Consider the following 25259-nt stretch of genomic DNA (forward strand, 5'->3'; position numbering starts at 1 on the left):
CTTATTCAAAACATCACTACATAATCTTGATATTATACAAAATACATTGATCAAAATCGCATTGAAAAAGGATAGGAGATATTCTACAGAGCTACTTTATGAACAAAGTGGTTTGTTCAAAGTCAGAAAATTATACGCTCATCAATGTTCATTATGGATTTGTAGGAACCCCATTAACAGCATTTCACATAAATATAATACGCGAATGACCTCCAACCAAGCAATTACCATACCACGCTGTAGATTGAGTCATAACCAGAAATTTGTGACATATTTTGGCCCGAAATTATACAATAAGCTACCACTCCATTTGAAGAATATTAATAATTATCATAAATTGAAGAATGAACTGAAAGTTTTCATCAGAAATCATTATGATCAATTGCAGGATATCTTTGAAAATGTTTAAGCTAAATTACCTGCTCTCTCTTTCTCTCTTCTCATTTCCTCACTATAGCCATCATTCTCCAACTGCGGTTTTTAATCTAGTGAGGTGGATAGTATTATGTAACCAAACGACCTATTTTAGTTTTTTCTTTTTTTTGTATTTATTTTATTATACATTATATAACACACCTTATATCAGTCTGTAGCCACGACACAAGCCTAGCTTAGGTGGCTACAGATTGTGTAATATATGGTTATTTGATAAGACATTTGAATTGTATTTTGAAACAAATCATGTAACTGAATAATCGGCAAATCTTTCATATTTCACAGTTATTTATTTACACAAGTAATTTACTGTTGTTTATTCTTGTATGTCCTACATATTTGTAAAAAAATAAAATAAATTGCTCTTGCAAAAATAAATTGCTCTTGATTCTAATAGAATCTTAAGAAAATCTATATCTGAGGATAAACCAATAGAAATTGTTGCGTCTTTAGTGAATAACCCACGACAACAGTTCGTGAGAATGTTAAATTTATTCAGAAAATATGAAATACTAACCCCACCAAACCATCAACTCTACTGGATCTTTATCTTTTTCAAGTGATATAATCAATAAACAATATGAGAAAAATATAAAAAATACTAACATATATCACAATGGATAATTTGAGGATGCGAAAATGTATAAAATTTGTTACAGCATTATTGAAAATTTGATAAAAATTCCCTTATAATAAGATAAACACACATATTCAAAACTGCCACGGAAAAATCTTGATTGCTCATTACTATTTTGAATACAACCTGTTTTTTCTTGAAATCAAAATTTTCATCATTTTATATTGATTATTAGTCTTAGAAGCCCAAACCTTATTTCATGGGATAAGTTGAGTCTCTTATTGCTGTACATTCCTTCATAATAAATTTATACTAGTTCAATAATATTTGTGTTTTCGAAATCCACAGTATCTTATCTCAGTTTTATGGCTTAGTAAAAAAACGTTAATTTCAAGACCACTTAAAATTATATAAAATGAATCAATACAATACGATTACATTCATATCTAAATTATAAAGAAGCTACAAACATGTATATAAACCAAAAGGATTGCTTGATTTGAGTATAAATATAAAGTAACTTCATTTCTGTTGGAAACTCTGTTTTTCTGTTAACCAGCTATTACCCCTATGAACGAAAACCATCAGAATTCGAGCAAGGATTCACGAGGTCTCACCTTTTAACGTGCGATTCCTAGCACATTGTTTGAAGTATTTGCAGTTTGAATTGATTCTAACCACCAACTCACAGATTGACTGGCGTTCAACAAGACAAGTGAATAATATTCAAGTCACAACAATTGAAACAGATATTTATTCAAATCTCTCAATTATTTTTGAAAAATGACTACATTGTAGTCGTAATATCCAGAGATATTTAGTATTCTAAAATACCTAACTCCACAACATAATTCTATACATTTTTCATTTCAATTCAAACTTTATTTGCTTGGAATTATACAGACACACACACCATATTTTGTAATACAAGTTCTAATTACTATATGAATAAATAAATTAACCAAACATCGAAGAACTTTATTAGTTTATTGGGTGAATGTTTGCAAAAATTTTATTTGAACTTTCTCTTCGAATCACTACAAACCATTGTATGGCGAAACACGTGTTACGTTTTTGTAAAACTGTTTAGTGAAAATCTCACAATAAAGTGTTTTTTGAATACGTTATTTATGGATTTTCATCGAATATTGGCCAATTGCATCATATAATAATAATAATAATAAAGGTCTTTATTATTTTCAAATAATATACATATAGATTTTAACATTGGATGCAAAAAAAAATATAAAAACATTTCTGAAAATAAAGGGCGAAGTTCATTTTCTGCAGACAAACGATAGTTTTACTACGAAAATGTTCTTCCACTTAACCCTAATACAGTGCGTCGAAGAATTCATATGCGTTTGTACATGTAATTGACAAATAGACAATGAGAGAAATGAGTGATAAGTGACGAGAATCATTATGTTTGTTGGTTTGGCAGCGGGGCAGAGGGGTACCTAGACTTGTCTTTTGAATAAATTATTTTTATATTCTGATCTGAAGCAAGTAATACTGAGGTTCTTCAAACTTTCAGGAACGGAATTATATAAATTTTAAATTTGGTAGGTGAAAGATCGTCTGAACATTTCAGTTTTGAATTTAGGTGGGGATAATAATCCTTTAAATCGTAGATTTAAATTATGTATGTCTGTCCTGAAAGATATTTTGTTGTACAAAAATGAAGGAGTTTTAGATAGAATAATTTTGTAATATAAAGTGACCGCATGATGAACTCTTCTATTTTCCATATTCAACCATCCAATCTCAATTAATTTATGTGATATTCTCTGATTTTTCCTCACGCCGTATATTAGCCTCAAAAAGGAATTCTGCACTTTTTGAATTTTATTTTTGTAAATAGTTGTTAAGTTCGGACCATAGACAGAGTCAGCGAAATTAAAATGTGATAAAACTAATGTTTCGCACAGTTTCATTTTGATTTTTCGACGAATTAAATGCCTGTTTCCATAAATCAGTTTTAGTGAACCATATGCTCGTCGAATCAATTGATTAACATGTTTTTCGAATCTTAGGTCTGCCTCTATGATAATGCCTAGGTTTACTCTTTCAGAATACAAAGTATTTATTTTCAAGCTTCAATGAGCTGTATATTTCAAAATTCAAATTGATTTATGATATAAATTGATGAGTTACCCTCTGAAGAATTTATCAATTCAAGTATTTCACTTGTTTCGATAACTCCATATTAATATTTGTCAATTTCTCGTAGCCTTAAGAAAGTACAAAAGTATCTTTAGCGAGTAGAATTGCTCTGTTAAATTTTTTACATAATATTTGATCATTGATCAGAATACTCACCTATCAGGATAAGCTTCGGCATTCAGGGAACACATATGATTGACTTCTTTCATATTAACATTAGAGAAAACTAACTTATGATTAGAAGAATAGATAACAGTCGGCCTGTCAGAGCAGGCGAAAACATTTGTTGTGCTGAGAGATCTGAATGTTTTTAATACTGTTGGTTGGGTACCCAACGTGACTTTTTTCTTATCTGTTAACATCCCAGAATCCTTCTGTAGTAAGAAATAGAACATCGATCCATCCCCAAGTGCGCACAAAAGATAATTCTGTCCTTCGAAGTTGGCCATCAGGACTGAACGAGGAATTATTTCTGAAAAATATATAATGAAAAAACTCTCAAAATGTAAATATAAACTTGGCCGACTTATACGCTTCTAGTAAATCAACTTTGGATAATGAAGATTTCAACTTTTTTTTTTCAAGGTTGGTATTTGAATAAATTAGCTACGTTCATTCCCGACTTACCACCGCCCAAGAGTTCCTTATGAGCTTCTGAAAGATCTGGTAATCTCAATATACGTGTTGAAATATCAGTCCATAAACCTACTGCAACTAATTCTGAACGTTTGGTTTCATCTCCTAGTGAGCTTATATCGAGACATGCAACTTCAACATCCAAAGTAGTATTCCTGAAAAACAATGTTATATAAACATAAATAAGATGAATCCCAAATTTATGTTTTAGCAACCTTACACGGCTTTGCATGGGTAATGTTTGTGAGGCTGCTGGAATTTATTTTATACTTTGGTCGAAGATTATGCCATTAAATGTTAATTTCATGGAGATATATGAAAGCATACATATTGAAATGTTAGTGGAGAAATGAACGACCAGGAAAAATAACCAATACAAAATAAACCTTCCTTCAGGCTTGCAAATGTATACCTGATTGCAGAAATGAAAGACGCTGCTGGAAAGAGGAATCTACTAACAATTAAAGAAAAGGTGAACTTAGTGACCAGAAAAATACAACAGTAGAAAGTGAACTTCAATGAAGACCGTCAAACATATCTGACAATAAATGATAATAGAAGCCATAAGAAAGGCATCATCACCAGAGCAAAACTAACATCAAGATGAAGGGGATTTAAAAAAATACTGTTCAGAAGTAAAAATACTGTCAGCAAAAAACCCAACCCCAGCTCACTTTTTTTAAGCAATAACCCATATTTCTCAATTCTGATTGACTTCCGATTAAACACTGCCAGAACCAAAATGGAGACTTGACATGAAACTTCAAGTTTTTCATGAACTTTTGGAAGTTGTATGATGTGGGAAAACCTCAAATGGAAATATTTGAAGTTTATGGTAACTCATTTCAGGTACTTGGCGAAGTTTTTTGACAAGTACCTGTGGTTCATAAGGAGAGCAAGAATTGCTTCAATTAATGGAATCTCTCGTGAATAATCGAAAATACTTTAATTTCACGAACCGATAAAAAATTGCTACAAAAAATACAGATCCGTATTTAAAATTTTAAAACTATAGTCGATTTTTCTTTATCATTCAATGGTATCAAAAAACGGCAACCCTTCAAGAATTTAACTAGTCTTGATCATCACCTGATGACGCCAACTTGGTTGGCGAAACAGCATTTTTGTTCTGGTTTTGTAAAAGTGTTTTCGACAGATTAATTTCACGCCAGAGGTTCCAAATTCTGCATATCAAATTTAACCTACTATCTTACCAATCACAAGATCACAATGTATGGGACTCAAAAAATGCAGTCTTCAAGGCAAAACATTCTTTTTCAAGCAAGGGTAATGAAGTGTTTGTTTGAAGGTGGTTGACAATGTTTTGTGGTGTATCGGTTCAGACTTCGATTGTCTAATATAATATAAATTGATTTGGAATCTCTTAAAAAAATAAAAGATTAACCGAAAATAACAATTTTATTAAAACAAAAAACTGAAATTACAAGGAAATAACATACAAGCTACAACCCGAAAATAAAAAATTGAAATATTAATGAAAGCTGAAAATTAAAAAATATTATTACAATATTATACAAAAATGAAAATGAAAAAATTAAAATTAAAAGATTCCAAACCAAGTTACGTCACGACATTTCGATTGTTAGTATCCACAATCGTCTTCGGGTCATAACTGGACTTATTCCTCCGAGATCTGACTATTTATAGGTCATTCGGGTGCTTTCACCTTTCACCTATCCCTTCTTTCCTCTTTACGCTTCATTGATTTTAGCGGGAGACGACCGTTTGACGGGAGTTGGTCGTTTTTCGCTTGATAAGAGGTTTCCATATGTTACGTATCTCTACGCTAGCTTGACTAAATGCGTTGTTAGACAACATATACGCGGCTTCCTTGAATTTTCTCCTAAACCAGTTTCCTCTTTGTGGATAATTTCAGCTTGAGCCCACTTGATATTATATTGATGAGTCCAAACATGCTCTGCTATTCCGGATTTGCTGGTTTCTCCTCGGTGTGTGTGTTTCTTGTGCTCAGTAATGCGAACTTTCAATGGCCTCTTAGTTTCACCAATGTATGATTCTCCGCACTCGCAGGGTATCCGGTAAATGCAATTCTTAGAATCGCAGTCCGCGTTTGGTGGCCAGATTTTTGTGAGGCTGCTACGGATAGTGTTTCCAGATCTGAAACAGGTCTTGATGTTATACTTGGACCCAATCCTTCTTATCCTTTCCGATAATCCTCTGATGTAGGGGAGTACAAGAACTGGTTGTGGATGCTTCTCTTTCTTGTGGAGCTCTTTCTGTCTTCTAGCTAAAGCATGTTCTACCATCACTCTGGAGTAACCATTCCTTTGAAGGTTACTTTTGATGATGTCTAGTTCCTTCTCGAGACCTTCCTTTGTATTACAGAGCTCGAAAGCACGGTCTAGTAGAGTCTTGATGATTCCTCTCTTGATCGATTGATGGTGGTTGGATTTCAGATTCAGATACTGTCCTGTGTGAGTGAGTTTTCGATATACAGATGTTTCCCATTAAGTGTCGGTCCTCCTTACCAATACGTCTAAGAAAGACATTTCGTTGTGGACTTCTTTCTCCATTTTGAAAGTGATGGAAGGACTTACGTAGTTGATGTGCTTCAGGAAAATGTCTAGTTCTGCATTCCCATGGTTCCATATTATGAACGTAAGTCCTTCCATCACTTTCACAATGGAGAAGGAAGTCCACAACGAATTGCCTTTCTTAGACGTATTGTTATTTTCGGTTAATCTTTTATTTTTTTCAGGGATTTCAAATCAATTTATATTATATTAGACAATGGAAGTCCGAACTGATGAAATACATCTGAAGTGTAATAATTCTAATTGGGGACATATAGTGACAACTGAGGATCCTCTACGTGACTTACACAAAAAATTGCTTAGCATTTTTAATGAAGCTTTTCCACTTTAAAACATTAAACTTATAAAAAAGAAGACTTGGATGACAAAGGGCATAAAAGTTTCAGCTAAAAATTTGAGGTGTCTCCACTATATTCGTAAATATTTCAGAGATCATGTTCTCTTCATTACCTACTATAACAATTATTGAAATATTTATAGAAAAATCATAAAAAATGCGAAAACAACTTATTACAGCAATAGAATATCAAATGCAAATAATAAACATCAGGAAACATGGAAAATCGTTAACGAATTAAGAGGAAAAAGCAAAAAATCTTTTCTTGATAGTGAACTGAGTTCAAACAAATTAAACAGTTACCACTGTTCCATTGCTCAAAAAATAGCAAAAAAATATCAACCAATGAGAACCCAATGAATTACCTTAGGCATGTAGCCATATCGAATTCATTCAACTATTCTCCAACCTCTGGAAATGAAATAAAAGAAATCCTCTCTAGCATAAAAAATAAAGACTCTTCAGGATGGGATGATCTCTCAATTAAAATTTTCCTTAAACTGCCAAACACTGTATTAGATATCTTAGCAGAAGCTATAAATGAATCTCTCATAAATGGTATTTTTCCAGATTGCCTAAAAACATCTGAAGTTATCCCATTTTTCAAAGGAGGTGATTCTAATATACCTGCGAACTTCAGGCCTATTTCTTTACTGCCAACTCTATCTAAAATCGTGGAAAACTTAATGAAAAAAAGAATCCTGAATTTTCTTGACAAAAATCATATTCTTCACTCCAATCAATATGGCTTTCAAGCCTCTAAGAGCATAAATGATGCAATGTTTGCTTTTTCAGAAGAACTTTACCTTTGGCTGAATGTTGGTGAGGCTGCAGTGGCAGTATTTTGTGATCTAACAAAAGTATTCCGACTGTGTTGATCACAAAATATTGCTTCAAAAACTTAAAATCTACGGATTTAGAGGAAACATCTTGTTGTGGTTTGAGTCACATCTATCAGATCACGTTCAAGTAGTGAATTTCAAAAGTTCATCATCAGATAAAATGAGAATTAAATGCGGAGTACCTCAGGGATCTGTCCTCGGACCTTTGCTGTTTTTATTATATATAAATGATCTGGCATATATATCGATTGAAGGAAAATTCACAAGTTTTGCTGACGACACGTCTATACTTTGGCATGGAAGAAGCACTGATGCACTAAAACTTAGGGTAGAGCATGATATAGGCAACGTTAAACAATGGTGTGATGCCAATTTATTATCTTTCAATATATCAAAGACTTCCTTCTTATCGATGAACAATGTGCTATGTAGCCTTCAGTTCGGTTTTCAAAGTTCGAAAAACACCACAGATGCTTTTCTAGAAAATACATACTCTAGCATTAATGATAGCAAGGCTGTTTGCAGCAGTGTTTTGTGATTTTTCAAAAGCATTCGATTGCGTTGATCATAAGACACTGCTGGGGAAGCTCAGCCATTATGGGATAAGAGGAACAAATTTGAACTGGTTTGGTTCATATTTGACAGGACGTCGACAGGCGGTGAAAACATCAAGTGGACAGTCTGATCTCAGTGACATAAAACATGGAGTAACTCAGGGGTCCGTTTTAGGACCAGTGTTATTTTTAATATACTTAAATGACCTAATAACCATTAACATCGCAGGACAATTTACTGTATTTGCCGACGATACCACTATTATATGGAGTAATGAAGAAATTAATCAGCTATCAAATACGATAAAAATAGATATTCAACAAATTCAAGCCTGGTGTAACGCAAACTCCTTGTGCTTCAACCTAAACAAAACTAGTTACTTTCAAATGTATACTAGACGATTTAGATAACCACTACATGGAAAACGAACAGCACACTAAATTCCTAGGCATTCACATAGACTATAGACAATAAATTAAATTTTGAAAAACATGTATTCCATCTGAGTAAAAAAATATCTAGTGGATGTTATGCTATTAGAGTGATATCAAATGAACTAGGGTACACTACAGCTAGAATGGCTTACTTTGTACTGATCGAATCTCATATTCGCTATGGAATAGCTTTCTGGGGCCATTATAGTTTACAGTTACAGAATGATATTCAAGCTACAGAAGAGGTCTTTGAGATACCTTACAAAGTCTAAGCCGAGAGATCACTGCAAGCCTTTATTCATCAGCCACAAAATATTAACTGTCACCTGTTTATACATAATGGAAACAGTATGCTCAATTCATAAAAATAAAACTAGCATGTACACTCCCGGAACAAATTGTCACAACACCAGACAGAACCATATGCTTTACTTACCTATTCCAAAATTCACCTTGTCTCAGCATTCTCTGATTTATGAAAGTATTAAAGTATATAATCACCTTCCTACCATTATAAAAAATAGCACAGATATCAAAAATTTCCAAAGTACAGTTAAAGATCTTTCAATCAAAAAAGCTTATTATTCGATCCATGAATTCTACCATGATAACCTATAAGATTCACCTAAACTCATCTGTCTTCTTAATGTTTTATTTGTGAAATTGCTATGTCTGTATTTTTTATATTTTATGTCGTGTATGTTTCATTTGTGAAATTGCTATGTTTGTATTTTTTATATTTTATATCATATATTGTATTTTGTATTTTTTATATTTTATGATATTCATTTGATTTTTTTAAAAGACTTTGTCAATAAGATACTAATCTTCCGATAATAAAGCATATTGATTGATTGATTGATATCACTCTGCTAAAAAAGCATACTTTGCACTTTTGAAGTCCCACTTGCGCTACGGAATTTGTTTCTGGGGGAGCAGCTGTCAAAACTTATTGAGTCAAGTTTTCACAATACAAAAAAGAGCAGTGAGATTCATTATCAGAGCTGGAGTGCAAGATTCCTGTAAGCCTCTTTTTTTAGCACATCACATTTTAACATTCTACTGCCTCTTTATTTTAGAAACAGTCTGCCTAATGCACAAAAAGCACAAAGATAACATCTTGAACTCCACTCAGAATTATGCCACTCGTCTCACATTCAATATTCCTCTTCCTATCCCGTCAACATCACAAATTAAAAATTTGATTCTTTATAATAGCAAAAAATATTTAAATCATCTCCCCCTTTCAATCAGAAAGTTAACATGCTACACAGTTTCGAAAAAAAGTAAAAAAACTTCTGCTAGATAAAGGTCTTTGTATACTACTGAGGAATTTCTTTCGGATGACTTGGCAACTTATAATTCCAACTTATAAAATTTTTTATCACACACTTTTATCCATAGACTTTTTGAAGTGTGCTTGAGCCATATTAATATCTCATTTTAATTATTGATCTTTATTTTAATGTAACTGATTGTTTTAGTTTTTAAGCCTGTTTTGTCAAAATATACATTTTTTTATCGCAGACTTTTGCCATAAACTTTTTGAAGTGTGCTTGAGCCATATTAATATCTTGTTTTAAATTCTTGACCTTTATGTTAATGTTTTAGATTGTTTTAGTTCTTAAGCCTGCTTTGTCAACAAAACTTAAACTTTTATGACAATAAAGCATTTCTGACTCTGAAGTTATGAAAAAAAAAAGTTTATTTGCAAGAAGTTGAACAAATGAGATATTATTGGACCTAATTGAGAAATGAAGCTGTTATCAAAATTATTCGAATTTGTCAATTAAATTTGGAAATATCTTCTATATGTCATTCAACTTTCATATTGTTACGTACCCTCTCAAAATTAATTCGTTGGGATGAATTTCCAGATAATACAACGCCGAACCTGTCGACAGAACAATTTGAGATGTATTAGAGGCCACGACACTTATATTTTTTTCATTGGACGGTTTCCATTCTGCCAGCAAAGTTTTATTTTGAGTTGATACCAATCTGACAGAGAGGGGCGTGATCTGTACAATTTGTTCATGTATCACATTTCCACAGAAGAATGTTTGTTGGTCGGCAGCAAATCCTGCTATGTCTGTTTCTTCCACTTCTTCCCCATTCAAGCTCAAAACACGAGTCTGTCCGACGAAGGAAAGAACTAGGGTGTTGTCGAACTTACTACCTGTAATGAAATATAAAATATTTTTTTGCAACTAAACCGAATCCTCATGAGCAAACTCTTCTGGCTTCTCTATTTCATGAGTTGATAATGACTGAATCAGACAAAAATGCTGTTGCAAAAAAGTGTGTCCACAAAATGCCTTGTTTGTGCTGATGAATATTTACGAATGACCTTGAATCTTCCAAATTTTTGATAAAATGAACATCACTCTCTCACCGATGTCAAGGCTTATGCGAGAAGCCAAACAGTGTAGCAAACGAATTAGCTAGGATGTTAATGTTGATTTTAGTTTATATCACTTAAATTTTGTATGTTTACATTGATATATGTCTACATTTATACATACATTAAGGTTAAGTTAGTTTTAAGGTAATACTGTATTTGTTAATTTTTTTCCTCATGGGGATAACCCAATACATAAATAAATGAATAAATCACTCAATTATGAAATTTGTCACTTCAATAGTTCCAAACTATTGAAATGCAACTTTACACACATAAAAATCACTGCCAACATTGTCTTCTCAGGAGACTACACTAAACAATGCACCCATAAAGTAACGTATAATTTAATTGTGTGCTAAATAATTATTATCATTCAAAAGTTCCAAAACAGGTTCATTTCATATTTTTATTTTGTTTTTCCAGAGTTACCCTTATTACAAGTTGTTTACAAAATAGGGAATAAATATAATACAAAAATGAAATGTATCAAAGAAATTAGTTTTTTTTTCAGAAATGTTTTGAATGGTATGAATAGAGCTATTTTACTTCACTCGAAGAGTTCTATGAAAGTTATTTGAACAATATTTATTTATTTATTCATTAACAGGTAACACCCAATTAAGAGATTTCACAATAAATTATATGAATACAACAAATAATTACATCCAACTTACTTGCTAAAAGTAAAACTAATTTATTAATAAAGAATAACAATAAGAAAATAAATTTACTGAATTGAAATATTAATTAAATAAATTAATGATTAAGATATGGAAAATTCAATAATTGAGGATGTTTATGTTTATATTATTTATTACCATTTATAATTTATTTCTGAGCGAGCAAAATGCAAACTTAAATTTTGTTACGTTCAATGAAAAGAAGTTCAAATCGACTTTATTACCACCAATAGCAACTCTAGACAGGGGAGAATATTTACCGTAGTTATAACGATGAAAATCTATAGCAAATGTTTCTGTATTCCTTGTACTTCTAGAAGGAACATGTATAACATTTGAATATATAACAATATATAATAGTTACGAATTTATTTCACCAAATGTTGATTTTGATGAATGGATTTAGAATATTTTTTCAATGGGATACAAGTTTCAATTTGAAACTTGAAATATCCAAAAGACATAGAACTCATTTTTGTTCCTATTGAGGAGGTGAACATAATACATACTTCATTAATTTATTGCTATAGTTCGGGAAATGTTGGTTAAAAACTGTAAATCATATTTTTTGTTCAAACAGGTGAAATCATCCAAAAATTCCATAGAATCCATTTTTTAATCTCATTAATAACTATGAAGGAGATCATCAAGCATGTTTTTATAAAAAGATAATTCAGGAATTATTAACGAAATATTAGAAAATCGAGCAATGTATCTTCTCAACTTGGAGGCTTGTTCATAGTATTCATTGTTAGAATCCAATTTTAGTTCTCTTCAACTTCTACGTAGTGCTTGTTATAACTATTTAAAATAAAGTAATACAAAACAAACAATGTACTGCTAGCATTGTATCTAACAACTTTCATTAGAGATCTTTACACATCGGTTATACCGTATATTGTTTGAAGATTTTTTTATGTTGAAACTGTAAAAAAAAATCAAAATTTATTTCTGTATAGTTAACGCTTCAAAGTAGGTACATTTATGTGAAATCCAACTGAAAGTTATCCTATCAAAATTGTTTTTTAAAATGCCTTCATCTGAAAGGAAGAAGATTGAAATTCTAATCACAATTGGTGTTAGCGATATGATGCAGACTCAAACAAAAGGTACGCAGATTATTCCATGAAATTCATCCAAATCAAAAATTCATGTCACAATCTACTGTATAGTTCTTCAAAATATTCAACAAAATGTAACTTTGGCAACAATTCAAAATCCTCAGAGCAGAGACTATCTATGTATATGAATATTGAAAAGTCTTTGGTATCAAATAAATATTTACAAAAAGATAAAATACTATGTGCGTAAAGTATGTTTCATCCGGGAAAAAGGTGACGATGACTTTTACTGAATTATTTGAGTAAATGATGGATTAAAATAGTAGAATTAATGTCAAAACTAACTTTTATTTTCAGACAGGATGTTTTATTTCTCGGTATTTCCCAGTCCTTTCCAGCAAAATAATTGTCTTCTATAAACCCAAGAAGACTATTTCAATTTGCAGTGATATCACAAAACCAACTCTGAATATGCAAACTGAATAGCTTGCACTGCAAAAAATAAGCGGCTTATTGAAATTATATAAAACTTTTCTTAGTCTCAATTTTTTTCGGTAGCTAGACTATAAAGGTAAAAGTCCAAATAAAGTAAACAAAACGTGTTAAGTTATTTTACCAGTAGTTGTTTGTAGAGCCCACATTCCCTTGATTCCTGATAAATCAATAGAGGCATGTTCCTGAATTCCAATGCCATTTCTGATTATTCTGAGGGATCCTTCTTTGAAAGCCCCTGAGCAAGTTACTAGTTGACCCTGTCCTTGTCTTTCAAGGTCAACAACACACATATCCAATATAGGGGCAAGATTAGTAAATGATTCCATGACTGTCACATATGAACCATTTTCATCAGCTTTTGTATTCAACTTAACAAGTTGTGAATCACCAATTCTCGATCCGATGAATAGTACTCCATTGTCTAAATATGTGATACATTCAGGGGTAGCTATTTCACCCAACATCTCCACCTTCAAATCTTTCACTACTTCGCTACCATCTCCTCTAGATTCTGTTTCAATGAATAGCATAAATAAATGACCAGCCATATCTCCTAATAAATATCTGAGACCACCAGGATCTACTTTGGCATAACAAATAATGGTACTTTGCTAAAATTTCAGTATACTATTAATATTGGCTGAATGTAATAAGAAAGCTCATTACCTTTATTACAGCTGGGGCCACAACCACAGAAGTAATACCATCATGATACAAGATGCTCTCCTGTCCAATAATGATAGCACCTCCCAAGGGAGAGGGTACTGGTATGATAATAGAAGCCTCGGTTTCTACATTGTCTTGTCTCCAGGGTATTTTGACAAATTCTTTTTCTCGAAGAGAAATTTCATGCGTCTTTACATGTCGGCCGTTTACATCTTGATGAATTAAAATCAAAGTAGGGTTGGCGCAGCCATGCAAAAATTCAACATCATGCACCTGAAGTTCTTCCATTCTGAAAATAATTGTAACAAAAAGAATATAATCACAAATAAATTCAGCCTTATATATTGAAATGGAAACTATTTAAATTACTTCAATTTTGTAAAAACATCAAGTAGACCAAAAATCGCAGTAAGAAAACTTCAGTCAATGATCAGAAAGTATGGTATTTATAAATATTAGTTGATTAAAATAATGAAGTCAACAAAATATATTTTTATTTATTTATTTTTAAGCAGAAATTTAGTATTTTGTCTCCGAATATATTAGAAGTCGACTAAAGTAGAGACACAATTTTTAGATTGAGTCACCAAAGCGGTTAAAAACTTTGCACCCCAAATATAAATGACTTTTTAGTCATATGGTAATTGTATGCAAATTGGGCATAAGATTTCAGGATCTTGTGGCATAATGATGATCTTGTCGGATCATATATATACAGCGGTCAGCAATTTGGTGTTCTGCAGTCTGGGTTGCACGGCATCTGTAGTTTTCTTCTGTTCGACGTTCGGCTTCTACATTGAAGCCATTTTCAAGAACTAATAAACACTGAAGTTACATGACTTGAGAACGATGTGGGAATCTACCTGAACCCCAAGTCTCATCACTGGCTTTGTTCAGTTCCAAGAAAACACTGAACACCTGAACCCCAAGTCTAATCACTGACTTTGTTCAATTCCAAGAGAACGCTCAACATCAGTGTTCAGTGTCCACCAGTGTTCAGTGTCAGTTTGGATGGCAAATTAGCAATTAAATCAAATACATTAAAAATATATTAAATAAATCTGTGTAAACAACAAATCAGACATTTTTCTACTGTAACAAAAGAAATACTGGAGCTGAAAGGAAAATGACATTCATAATTAGAATAACTATCTTACTAACTTTTTGACAAATTCATTGTGTATATTGTCAATTCTTGTATAAGTAATAAATACATTACCTAAAGTTAGTTGCTTTCAGTTCATAGTTATCTTTATCAAGAGGTATAATTTTAAATAGTCCATCATAGAGTCGAAGGCCAATAACTCTTGCTTTGGGATCGATTATTGCTAATATTCCAGTTTCAGAAGGTTTTCCAATTCTGTCTGCCACATTCCCGTGAGCTTTGGTTATAATATCAATACTATCACCTTCACTCATGCACTCCAAAATCATAGCATTATATCTCATTGTGACAATAAACAGTAGATCTTTCTTTTCATTCTGAAAATATAATAGGTAGTTGAAACTTCAAAATTGAACAATATTTTTCAAATTATTTCAATAAAATGATCAAGTATATTAAAAATTGATTTAACAGAACAAAGCTGCATACTTGTGGTCGAAAGAGTTTCATAACAGCCACTTTTCCATACAATCCAACTTCCTTGATGGGTCTCAATCCTTCAGGTGTCACCAAATATATCTCCAGCCTGGTATTTTTTGCTACGATGAGATTCAAATCGGATGGTGAGGTGAAATTTCCTACGAAAATATTAGGATTACTTTATGGATGACTGTGTTAACCTTTTTAACAACCTGTCACACAAGCAGTAACAGCAGTCGGCTTGTGTGCCGTAACAATGTAATGATAGGCCATTTTAATAATAGAATATAAATCGAAGAAAGTAAAGACCGATTTCAAATTTTAAAATAATAACATGCTTCAAAATCGACAAACACCGACATCTTTTTTAATTTTTCATTGTTCTGTACTTCTTCATCTTCTCTTTTTGGTTCGATGACAGTGGGCACAATGAGTAAATTTTTACTGAAACTAATGAAGAAGATCGATCAATGACATTATACTCGGAGACATTGACATTTTGTGTCATTGTGTCATGGCCTCCGAATGGTTCGTAAAAGTCAAAGTGGAAAATCGCCTAGTAAAAAATCACGAAAAAGTGACCCTGATGCTTCTCACAATAATGTGATGTTCACTTCATATGCGAATACGTCTGTCCACAAGAGAAATTTGTGTATTGTTTCCTTTCCCATAATATTTTTATTTGATATTTTACGTTCACTGTTGTATCAAATTTTTCTTATTTTACGTTTTGTTTACTGCAGTTCTTCTAAATATTTTGTAAGACGTCAGATAACTGACTGCGAGAATGGTGAGAGAAGTGATAGTGTAATAGTAGAAGAGATTTCAGAAATGGCTCAAGCAAGGACAGCAGGTCCCGGACCTGGAGACCCTTTGTTAGCAAAACAAAAACACCACCACAGGCGGGCATTCGAATATATCTCGAAAGCTTTAAAAATAGATGAAGAAAATGAAGGTACGCTGATATAGATTCAGTTCATATAAGTTGTTACTATTGAACTTACAGGTCAGAAGGAATTGGCCATTGACCTTTATCGAAAAGGCATTACTGAGCTAGAACTGGGTATTGCTGTTCAGTGTTGGGGAGGTCGTGGAGAAGTTTGGGAAAGGGCTCAACGATTGCATGAAAAAATGAAAACAAACCTAGCAATGGCAAAAGATAGACTTCAGTTTTTAGGTGAGCTGGAAAATAACGATAAAATGATCTTGTTGAATGAAGAAGTGCATTTAGTAGGCGTTGGTTCTTCTACTTTAAGTCCTTAGTTTTATACCCACTTTTGTCTCAGCACAACAAAATTATTTTCAATCTCTATATGTGCTGTTATTTAAAGTACAATATTTCAGTATTAAATCACATAGCTCATTATTTGCCCTATTAACATGGCATTTAACAATTCATTTTCCAGATTTAGATAAATATTAGAAATGTCATTTCTAATATTTATATTTTACATGAGCATTTATTATCAATTTCAAAAATAATCAGGAAAATAAATTGATATATAAAGTTACATTCAAAAAAGTTATCAATAAAATACTAATTTTTCAATCACTGTGATTATGAAAAAGAAACTTCTATGATTAATCACTATGTCTCACTTTATTTTTTATGAGGTATTTGTAATATGGTTTTTTAGCCTCATTTAGATAGCATTAAAGTATTATTTCTAATGCTACTGCAGTTTATATTTACTCAGCTACCAGGTTGCAATTTAGGTTACTTGTTTTGTGTTTTTTCATCATTTCTTTGATTTGATTGCAAATCAGTAACATTTTTAATTTCGTGTATATCTGAGCATTGTGAAGATTCTAAAATAGAAATATTGGCACTTACTATTGAATTGATGCTAGCAGTCTGGTGATACTGAGAAAGCCCCTAAAAGTATTTTTGATATGGCAAAAGTTTATTTTATTAATGCTATCTAGATGATTGTGTTGATTTTTTTTATTTGTAGCACTTTAACCTTTCTGTTTATAGAAAGCATGGATAGGTTGCATAATTTGGAGGTAAATGAATCGAAGGAAACTCCTAAGATGTCTTGTACTAGCAATACACCCCAGCCCAAAGTTAATTTTTCAAAAACAGGTATTACATCACTTTTATAACTAACATAAATAGAATTGACGGGCCTTTCTGGAATCTTGCTGGAAATTATTAAGTTTATCATAGATGTGTTCTTGGCTAATTAGAATTAGTTTCAGGGTGTTTTTAAATTACTGTTAGTAATCACTAATTTTCAGGTATATTTGATTTATTCAACTATTCTTATCTCTGTAGAGAGTTAGAGGAACTTTTATGTAGTGTTCTGTTTTTATAATAGATGCTTCTTATAATTATTTTCATCTACGCCGACTCATTTCTTTACAAAAACTTTACTCACACACCAGTTTTTCTCTGATCAAGTCATTGTCATCAGTATTTCAGCTTGATTTCAAATTATTACAGCTTCTGGAAAGAAATTAACTGTGGCCAGCAAACGACCTGCCAATTCTCTTGCCAAAAGCCAAACCTTGCCTCGATCGATGGGCTCACGCAGTGCACCAGTTCAGTCTGGCAGATCTTTCAATAAAATATGTTCCACACCACCTGCTGTCAGAAAACAGTTGTCTGTACCTGGGAATGCTGGGTCTCCTGCCAGAAGGATGAATAATAGTAATTTAGGTAAGATAATCTTCTCAGCTGCAGCAGCAATGTTAGATTTCAATAGGAAATCCTAATTACAATATCTATTTCAAAGATATACCTTGAAATATCAACCAATGTGTCAAATACATCATATTTTTCGAGAGAATTCATCTAGTTGAGGTTAGCATGATTCTGCAATGTTACATGGGTGACGTTACGTGATGAAGGATTCGCTTGGAGATCCCTAGTGCATCTTTTCCATTTTTTATTCCTGTTTCTTTATACGTTAAGAATTTTTAAAATGCATTTCATACTCTACATTTAATTTTATTGTTACATTTACAACTTTTTTATGTAACTGTGCAATGTAATAGGTGACTTGTCCAAAATATTTGTATTTTTTATGGGCGCAATAAAGTTCTATTCTATTCTATTGTTTTTGGTAACGTGCTTGTTAGTTTCCAATCAATAGTGTGTTCTAGAAATTTTACGATCTAATGGGCAGTATACCTGGTAACAAAGACAAGTGTCTGAGTTTTATCTGAGTTTGGAATTCGTTTGTTTTCCGTGAACCAATCTAGCTTAATTTGCAGGTTATTAATATTTATCAAAAACAAAAGCGGTCCTAGTACGGTACCTTGGGGAACACCATTATGTATTGTCAAACATGAACTGTCTCTTGTAGTGAACTACGACTGTCAGTTGTAAAGCAGATTTAGAAACTCCTTAGATTTTCAACTTTTTCATTGAAACAGTTGAATGCTTTGCAAAAGTCAACGAAAACAACCAGAGAGAGAGACAGAGTTGCGAGTTCAACCATGTCGGCTACAAATTCAAAAAATCCCACCGTTTCAGCATTCATTTTCTTTTTATGAAAACATACTGATATTCTGAAAAAAAAATCTTCCTCTCAAAATAATTACTAATTCTAAGGTAGATCAATTTCTCAGTTGTTCCATGATAATTGTTCAGATCCTTCCTCATTCCTAATTTGAAGATTGGAATTATTTTGGTCATTCTGAGTTTTTCACAGGTGCAATGTTGATACTAAATAAACATATAAATGCGTTCAATCGCTGCTAATCATAAAGTGCTATAGAGTGAAGCGCGGCCTTCGACGTGCCATTTATTGGCACGCGCCGCCGGTACCGCCGCAACCGCTATGTCTCTGCATTTTAAATTTGTGATATCTTCGAAAATATTCATTTGAATTACACGCATATACCATCGGGGACTTTTTTGTCGAACTTTTCAAAGTGTACAATACTGTAGCATATTATTTTAATCTATCTCGTAGGGTTCAGCCAGCGTTTGCAATGTAAGCGCAAAAATATGTGTTTATTTACATCATATTAGAAACCTCTAAAATTATCAGTGTTTCTCTACTATATTATGCATGTTATATACATATAAACGTTCCTATTGAATCACATTTATTAAAAAAACCCGCATCAAAATCCGTTGCTTAGTTTAAAAGATCTAAGTATACATAGAGCACGCAGCAGGAAGTGACTTTGTTATATACGATGTATTGATTAATATTCATAAATATCCACTGCAGAAAAGTTATGCAGCGGATATTTCTGAAATACAACACTTCAGTAAATGACTTGTTCTTCGTAGGATTATTGAAATCAATCAAAGAATGCACAAATTCACATGACTCTATTTACCTGTGATATTATTTTGATGTTTCCGGCAGGTTTTAGGTTTGTTATTAGATTTCCTTTCCGAATATTGAATATTTCGAATGAATGCAGATGTATTGACAAGAGACTTGGTCATTTAGGCTGATATTGTAATGAAAGTTGAAAAAATTCATTATTAATTTCTTGACTGAATATTCTTTGGCGATATGTAAAATAATTTAAATTCTTTTAATTATTTATTCCTCAATGCGAAATTTTATTTTTATGTATAAAAAGTGCGATATTTTTATCTTTGAATTGCATTATGAATTATATTCTTTTTTTGGCGTCAACGGGATACTCATTAGCCTCGTGTTCTTGGTAGGTAATGTTAATAACTCTCCCAACTTAATAATCATCCCAACTTCAACAAGATAAATTCTCTCTGGAAAAATATCTGATCATGGTGGAGATCGAACTCACCACCTTTCAAACGTAAGTCAGGCGCACTACCACTGCGCCAACTCACCGCTTATTCTTTATTTTTTGTTCAGAATGAACGGTTACTATTATTGATTATTGAATAAAAGGAAATTTTTAAAGCGAGTACCAGTAAGAGCGGCCTTAGGGGCCTTTTACCATCCCTGAGAGGCGTAGATCCCAAACTGGCTCAAGCAATCCTCGATGAAATAGTTGAAGGTGGTCCGTCAGTTCAATGGGAGGACATCGTCGGACAAGATACAGCAAAACAGGCCCTACAGGAGATGGTCATCTTACCGTCTTTACGTCCCGAACTTTTTACAGGGCTACGAACACCTGCAAGGGGTTTGCTACTATTTGGTCCTCCAGGCAATGGCAAAACCTTGTTAGCCAGAGCTGTTGCAACAGAATGCCGGGTGGGCATTATAGGTTATATTCTGATGACATTGTGATATGAATTTTATTTTAGGCCACTTTTTTCTCAATAAGCGCTGCCAGTTTGACCTCCAAATATGTAGGGGATGGAGAAAAAATGGTGAGAGCGTTATTTGCTATAGCCAGAGAGCTACAACCGTCCATAATTTTCATTGACGAAGTTGATTCACTGCTATCAGAACGTTCAAATAACGAACATGAAGCAAGTCGTCGATTGAAGACTGAATTCTTAGTAGAATTTGATGGACTGCCGAGTAATCCTGAGAATGAAAAGGTATACTTGACATAGTCACAAAACAACTGCAAGATATATTTTTGAATTTTCAAGGTTCTAGTGATGGCAGCTACCAATAGACCCCAAGAACTGGATGAGGCTGCTTTAAGAAGATTTCCGAAAAGGGTATACGTGACTCTTCCAGATCTGGATACAAGGGCGAAATTGTTGAAGAAACTGCTCTCAAAACAAGGTTGTAAGCTGACGTCACAAGAACTTATAAGATTGGCAACGCTTACTGATGGATATTCTGGTAGTGATTTGACTGCTCTAGCCAAAGATGCTGCACTTGGACCTATCAGAGGTAATTACTAAAAATGATTTGTTGTCATAAGCCTTAAATTGTTTACAAAGATTGAATAGGTAGTAGCTTCGGTGATTCTATCCTCTGCGTTTTATTGCAAGGTTTCAAATTAATCTTAATGAATACTTTTGTGATTACTATTACTTTCGATTCAACTTCAATAATGCTACTTTGTCATTTGTTTTGTTTTGCTCTGTTTTGACCTGAATACATCTGAAAGCTTATTTTCTTATCGTTTGCGCAACCTTAATTTTCCACCGTTGTTGGAAAATGGAAGTAAAGTTTATGTATGTGGAATTTTTACAGTTTCTATATAAACGTCTTCACATCTTTTATCTATGAAATATCAATACATCTATCTCAATATACAAAGTAATAACTATATATTTCAAACTAAGAGACAAAGTAATAACTATAAATTTCAAACTTAGAAAAATGGAATTATCCAAATCTTCAGCTTTATTACATTGTTGAATAAAGAGTGTTACTTTTATCTCTTCATGCTCATTTTGAGTATCATGCTCACCTCAGCTTTCCATGTACTCAAAAATTACATTATATAATTGTACAATCCAACCTCATTTTGATTATTGTGCTAGTCTTTTATACTCATTTGACCAAAATAAGGTATCGGCTTTACAAAAGTTACAGAATCGTGGAATGAGAATTATTTTACAAGTGAATAGGTATTCTAGTATATCAAACATGTTAAGTACATTGCAGTGGCTGTCTGTTTCCCAGAGACTATACGAGTTAGTAATAGGTTCGTTCCAACCTTGAGTCACAAACAGATTTCCAAGTGTTTGTAAATCGTTGTCAACGCGCATGTCTGGTAAATATTGGTTTCTGATTAATTTGAAATTTCTGATTGGAACAGCGGATACTTCAACTGAAGTTTGGCATGGAATTTCAACATAACCTTTAAAAATAATTTGGGAAAGAAAGTTTTTAGCTTTCTACTACTTCATGTTAAATCAAAAAAAGGGGATGAGGGAATCTTCCAAAGAAAGGAAGGAAGTAATCAATTTGAAAATAAGTAACTCTATACATGGATGTGTAGATCATGCAAAGAAGTAACTTTCAGACACAAACTGAAAGAATGTCCTCCTGAAACAGCTACTTTCATATAAACATTGAATTACACGAAAGAAAAAAAAATTCTTTCGAAACAAATACTTCTATATGAACACTGAATTATACAGAAGATACTTTTCTCTACTCAGTTTTTATTTCAAACATTCCACAACGAATGTCACTCATAAAAATATAACCCCTTCAATTCTTTAAAAATAAATCTAATCAAGTGTATTTCTGGAGAGTAAAAGAAGGTTGCAGTATTTTATATCTCTATTCTATTTACTTATCAACATGGAACTGGGAGGTCACCGCAATAATTAATTTGTGTAATTAAAGATGTTCATATTATAGGTTCACTTAAAGAATTCCCAATTTTTCCTGCGCCAGCAAATACATAATTTATTTTATAACAATTTTTGCAGGTTATGTTGTTTGTTTGTAAGTTGCATGAACATAAAACAGAAACAGTAATACGGAATACGCATGCGTCAGATTGATGGTTAGAAGATAATCCTCAAACCATTCTGATAGATTTCGAACAGGTTTGAATCTTGAATGGAACAGAAAACTGATAGTTTACTAATGGTTGGAAACTCACGTTGGAACGCAATCACATTACTGCGCCGAATCCTGACTGTCAGAAACTGTTTCTGACGCTGGTTGGAACGAACCTAATGTTATTCATTTTCAAACTAACACATAACTTGCTTCCAACTTATTTTGAAGAATTCTGTATATATTAATCTCAAATCCATAACCACTTAACAAGATCGAATAGCTCCCAAAAATTCCACCTTCCTCGAACTAATTTGACTAGTACGATGAAGTTTTTATTTTATAAATGTTTGAATGAGTATAACAAACTCCCACTTTCGTTGAAAAATTCTATAAATGTTTTCCAATAAAAAAAAACTCATAAACTATATAAAATATCATCCTTGATTTTCTTTTTTCTGTTCGGTAATATATTTATAATGTATATCCTCATGTTGAAACTATTCTGGAATCACTGAAAAATGGTTTTTAATTTTTTTTTCTATCATATCACCATTTTTGTAATTTGTCATTTATTTATTTATTTTTAAAATAATGTATGTATATTAGGATGTCCTAAAGAAATCAATAAATATTATTATTATTTCACGGCCGCGTGTTAAAGCAATTTTCCAGCTTTATTAACCTTGGAATTGCAGTTTTTATGGTTGACGTTTCATCTACGACTGCGGTAGACATCAAAAAGGCGAACGAAGTGCTCGTTTCGTATTACAGATACTACATTCAAAGTTTGAGTCTCTGGTTTTATTGCTGGTGGAAGTAGCATCGTTTCTATTGGTTGAATTGATTGACCTCTTTTTACGAGTGGAATTTAATGCGGTAAACCAAATTTTATTGTAATGTGCATTCCCACTTTCTTTCTGTCGAAATATATATAGATAAAGATGAGTACCATTCTCGTCATTCCCAATTTGATGTAAATTTAAGAGCCACCGGAGGCTACTCCCGCACTGCATAATTTTTCTTGTGTTCAGAGATACCATGTATTGCTCTAGCTCTGTGACATATCAGCAGAAGCAGAACATACAAAAAAGGCACCCACATTATGGTGTTGTAAATGGTGCAAGTGCTCAATATAACTCTCCAGAGCTACTACCAAAGACTTAATAGGAAAGCGTTGGAAATACAGAAACACAGACACGATTTGAAATGAAAGAAAGAGAGAATGAACATAAAGAAAATCCAGCTACCTGCACTAAATAACACAAGTAAAAGGTCACTTCAATTCAACCAATAAGAACAAAGCCACGTCTACTACCAATGGAATAAAACTGGAATGATACGTTGAATGTAGTATCTGCTTTGAGAACAACTAGAGTCCATTTTTCTGTTTGCTCCTTACCTTTGATAATGTATACCGCTTTCGTAGATGGAACCCAGTCATAAAAACCTGCAGACAACGGCCAAGAAACCCGATAAGTAGCTTTGACACAGACATTGTTGAAGTATTTACAATGTCCTGTCAGAGACAAAATGTAGTTATTTTTTTTAACTGAAGTGTTGTCTTTAATTTTCCTAGAGCTGCAGCCGGAACAAGTAAAGCAAATGGACCCAAATTCAATTCGTAGCATAACCATTGCTGATTTTTTGGACTCCTTGAAACGCATCAGAAGAAGTGTCTCGCCGCAAAGCCTTGTAGCTTACGAAAAGTGGTCGTTACAGTATGGTGATGTGTCATTATAAAATTCACATTCCAATTTACTATGGATTCATTTGTTTTTGTTATCTGTGATAAGTATCGTATTGTTTTTGATACCATGTGCGTAGAAACTTGATAATGCTCTGTTTAGATGTAGGTTTTAGATAGTTAAATTAATACCTTTTTGTAATTATTGATTTTAATTTGTGCTATTGAATTTTTAGTTGTTTTCAAATTTTAATTTATCTGTTTCATTAACTGCACAAATGCATCGTCGTGTATATATTCTGGTGAGTTTATCTATATATTTGTTTTTTTGTTTATGATAGCTGTTCTTGTAGTATTTTGACTTGTTGATTCACTTGAAAAGTGTTTCTTGTTTTATTATTTTTCCACACTAGCTGGCACAAAAAGCATAAACAATTCCTTTTGGACCAACACAAAGTGTCTAAATTTGCAACGCTGCTTCTTTTGAAGAAAATATTTATAATTCTACTGATATTAAATTTTTTCAATATTTTTGTGTGTGTTTATTATTCACTATCAAAAAAACATTGAATAATTCACCTAGAATTGATTTTTGTATTGATTCAATATTCTTACAAAATCCTGCAAACAACTAAAAGAAAAGGCGATTTTGAGAAGCTCAGTTCATTGTTTTTAGAAACTGGATCTTGCCCAAGTTGTTACTTTGTTCATAGAGATATTGGATCTCTTCAACTTTTGTCATATCTTTGAATTATACAGGTTTTTGGTAGTTGAATAAAAGCTTGTAATGGAAAGGGATATTAT

The 25259-nt window shown here is 32.5% G+C and overlaps 2 protein-coding genes across 3 annotated transcripts in view; one reads left to right on the plus strand and one right to left on the minus strand.

The window, feature by feature from the left end:
- pic (DNA damage-binding protein pic) overlaps positions 1–15867 on the minus strand; it is a 30203-nt gene extending 14336 nt beyond the window's left edge. The window contains exons 1-8 of the mRNA XM_074171222.1: positions 15662–15867; positions 15459–15607; positions 15084–15346; positions 13865–14153; positions 13320–13809; positions 10401–10737; positions 3806–3969; positions 3335–3650 (exon numbers count right to left, since the gene is read on the minus strand). Of these exons, the coding sequence (XP_074027323.1) occupies positions 3335–3650; positions 3806–3969; positions 10401–10737; positions 13320–13809; positions 13865–14153; positions 15084–15346; positions 15459–15607; positions 15662–15722 (2069 nt within the window). The 5' untranslated portion in view covers positions 15723–15867. The remainder of the gene's footprint in view (positions 1–3334; positions 3651–3805; positions 3970–10400; positions 10738–13319; positions 13810–13864; positions 14154–15083; positions 15347–15458; positions 15608–15661) is intronic.
- Positions 15868–15942: 75 nt separating this feature from the next.
- spas (spastin) lies at positions 15943–24986 on the plus strand. Of its 2 annotated transcripts, XM_023162373.2 has the most exons (8): positions 15944–16404; positions 16456–16626; positions 17428–17535; positions 17896–18111; positions 20307–20599; positions 20653–20892; positions 20947–21196; positions 24348–24986. In XM_023162373.2, exons 1-8 carry the CDS (start codon positions 15975–15977, stop codon positions 24509–24511), a joined length of 1872 nt encoding a protein of 623 aa, XP_023018141.2. In that variant the 5' UTR covers positions 15944–15974; the 3' UTR covers positions 24512–24986. The 2 variants fall into 2 exon arrangements, with proteins under 2 accessions (XP_023018142.1, XP_023018141.2); XM_023162374.2 differs by lacking the exon at positions 17428–17535 and having other exon boundaries at positions 15943–16404.
- The last annotated feature ends 273 nt before the right edge of the window (positions 24987–25259 follow it).

Source organism: Leptinotarsa decemlineata, unplaced genomic scaffold, assembly GCF_025532065.1.
Source record: "Leptinotarsa decemlineata unplaced genomic scaffold, Ldec_3_MD MMD2_tig00000010_RagTag_RagTag, whole genome shotgun sequence".
NCBI classification, from domain to species: Eukaryota; Metazoa; Arthropoda; class Insecta; order Coleoptera; family Chrysomelidae; genus Leptinotarsa; species Leptinotarsa decemlineata.

What these genes read in the sequence shown, in the direction of transcription:
- spas (XM_023162373.2), top strand. Translation starts at nt 15,975, where the DNA reads ATGGTTCGTAAAAGTCAAAGTGGAAAATCGCCTAGTAAAAAATCACGA. An exon ending in AATAGATGAAGAAAATGAAG is followed by an intron (nt 16,405 to 16,455) that starts GTACGCTGATAT and finishes TTGAACTTACAG; the next exon opens with GTCAGAAGGAATTGGCCATT. An exon ending in GTAATCCTGAGAATGAAAAG is followed by an intron (nt 20,893 to 20,946) that starts GTATACTTGACA and finishes TGAATTTTCAAG; the next exon opens with GTTCTAGTGATGGCAGCTAC.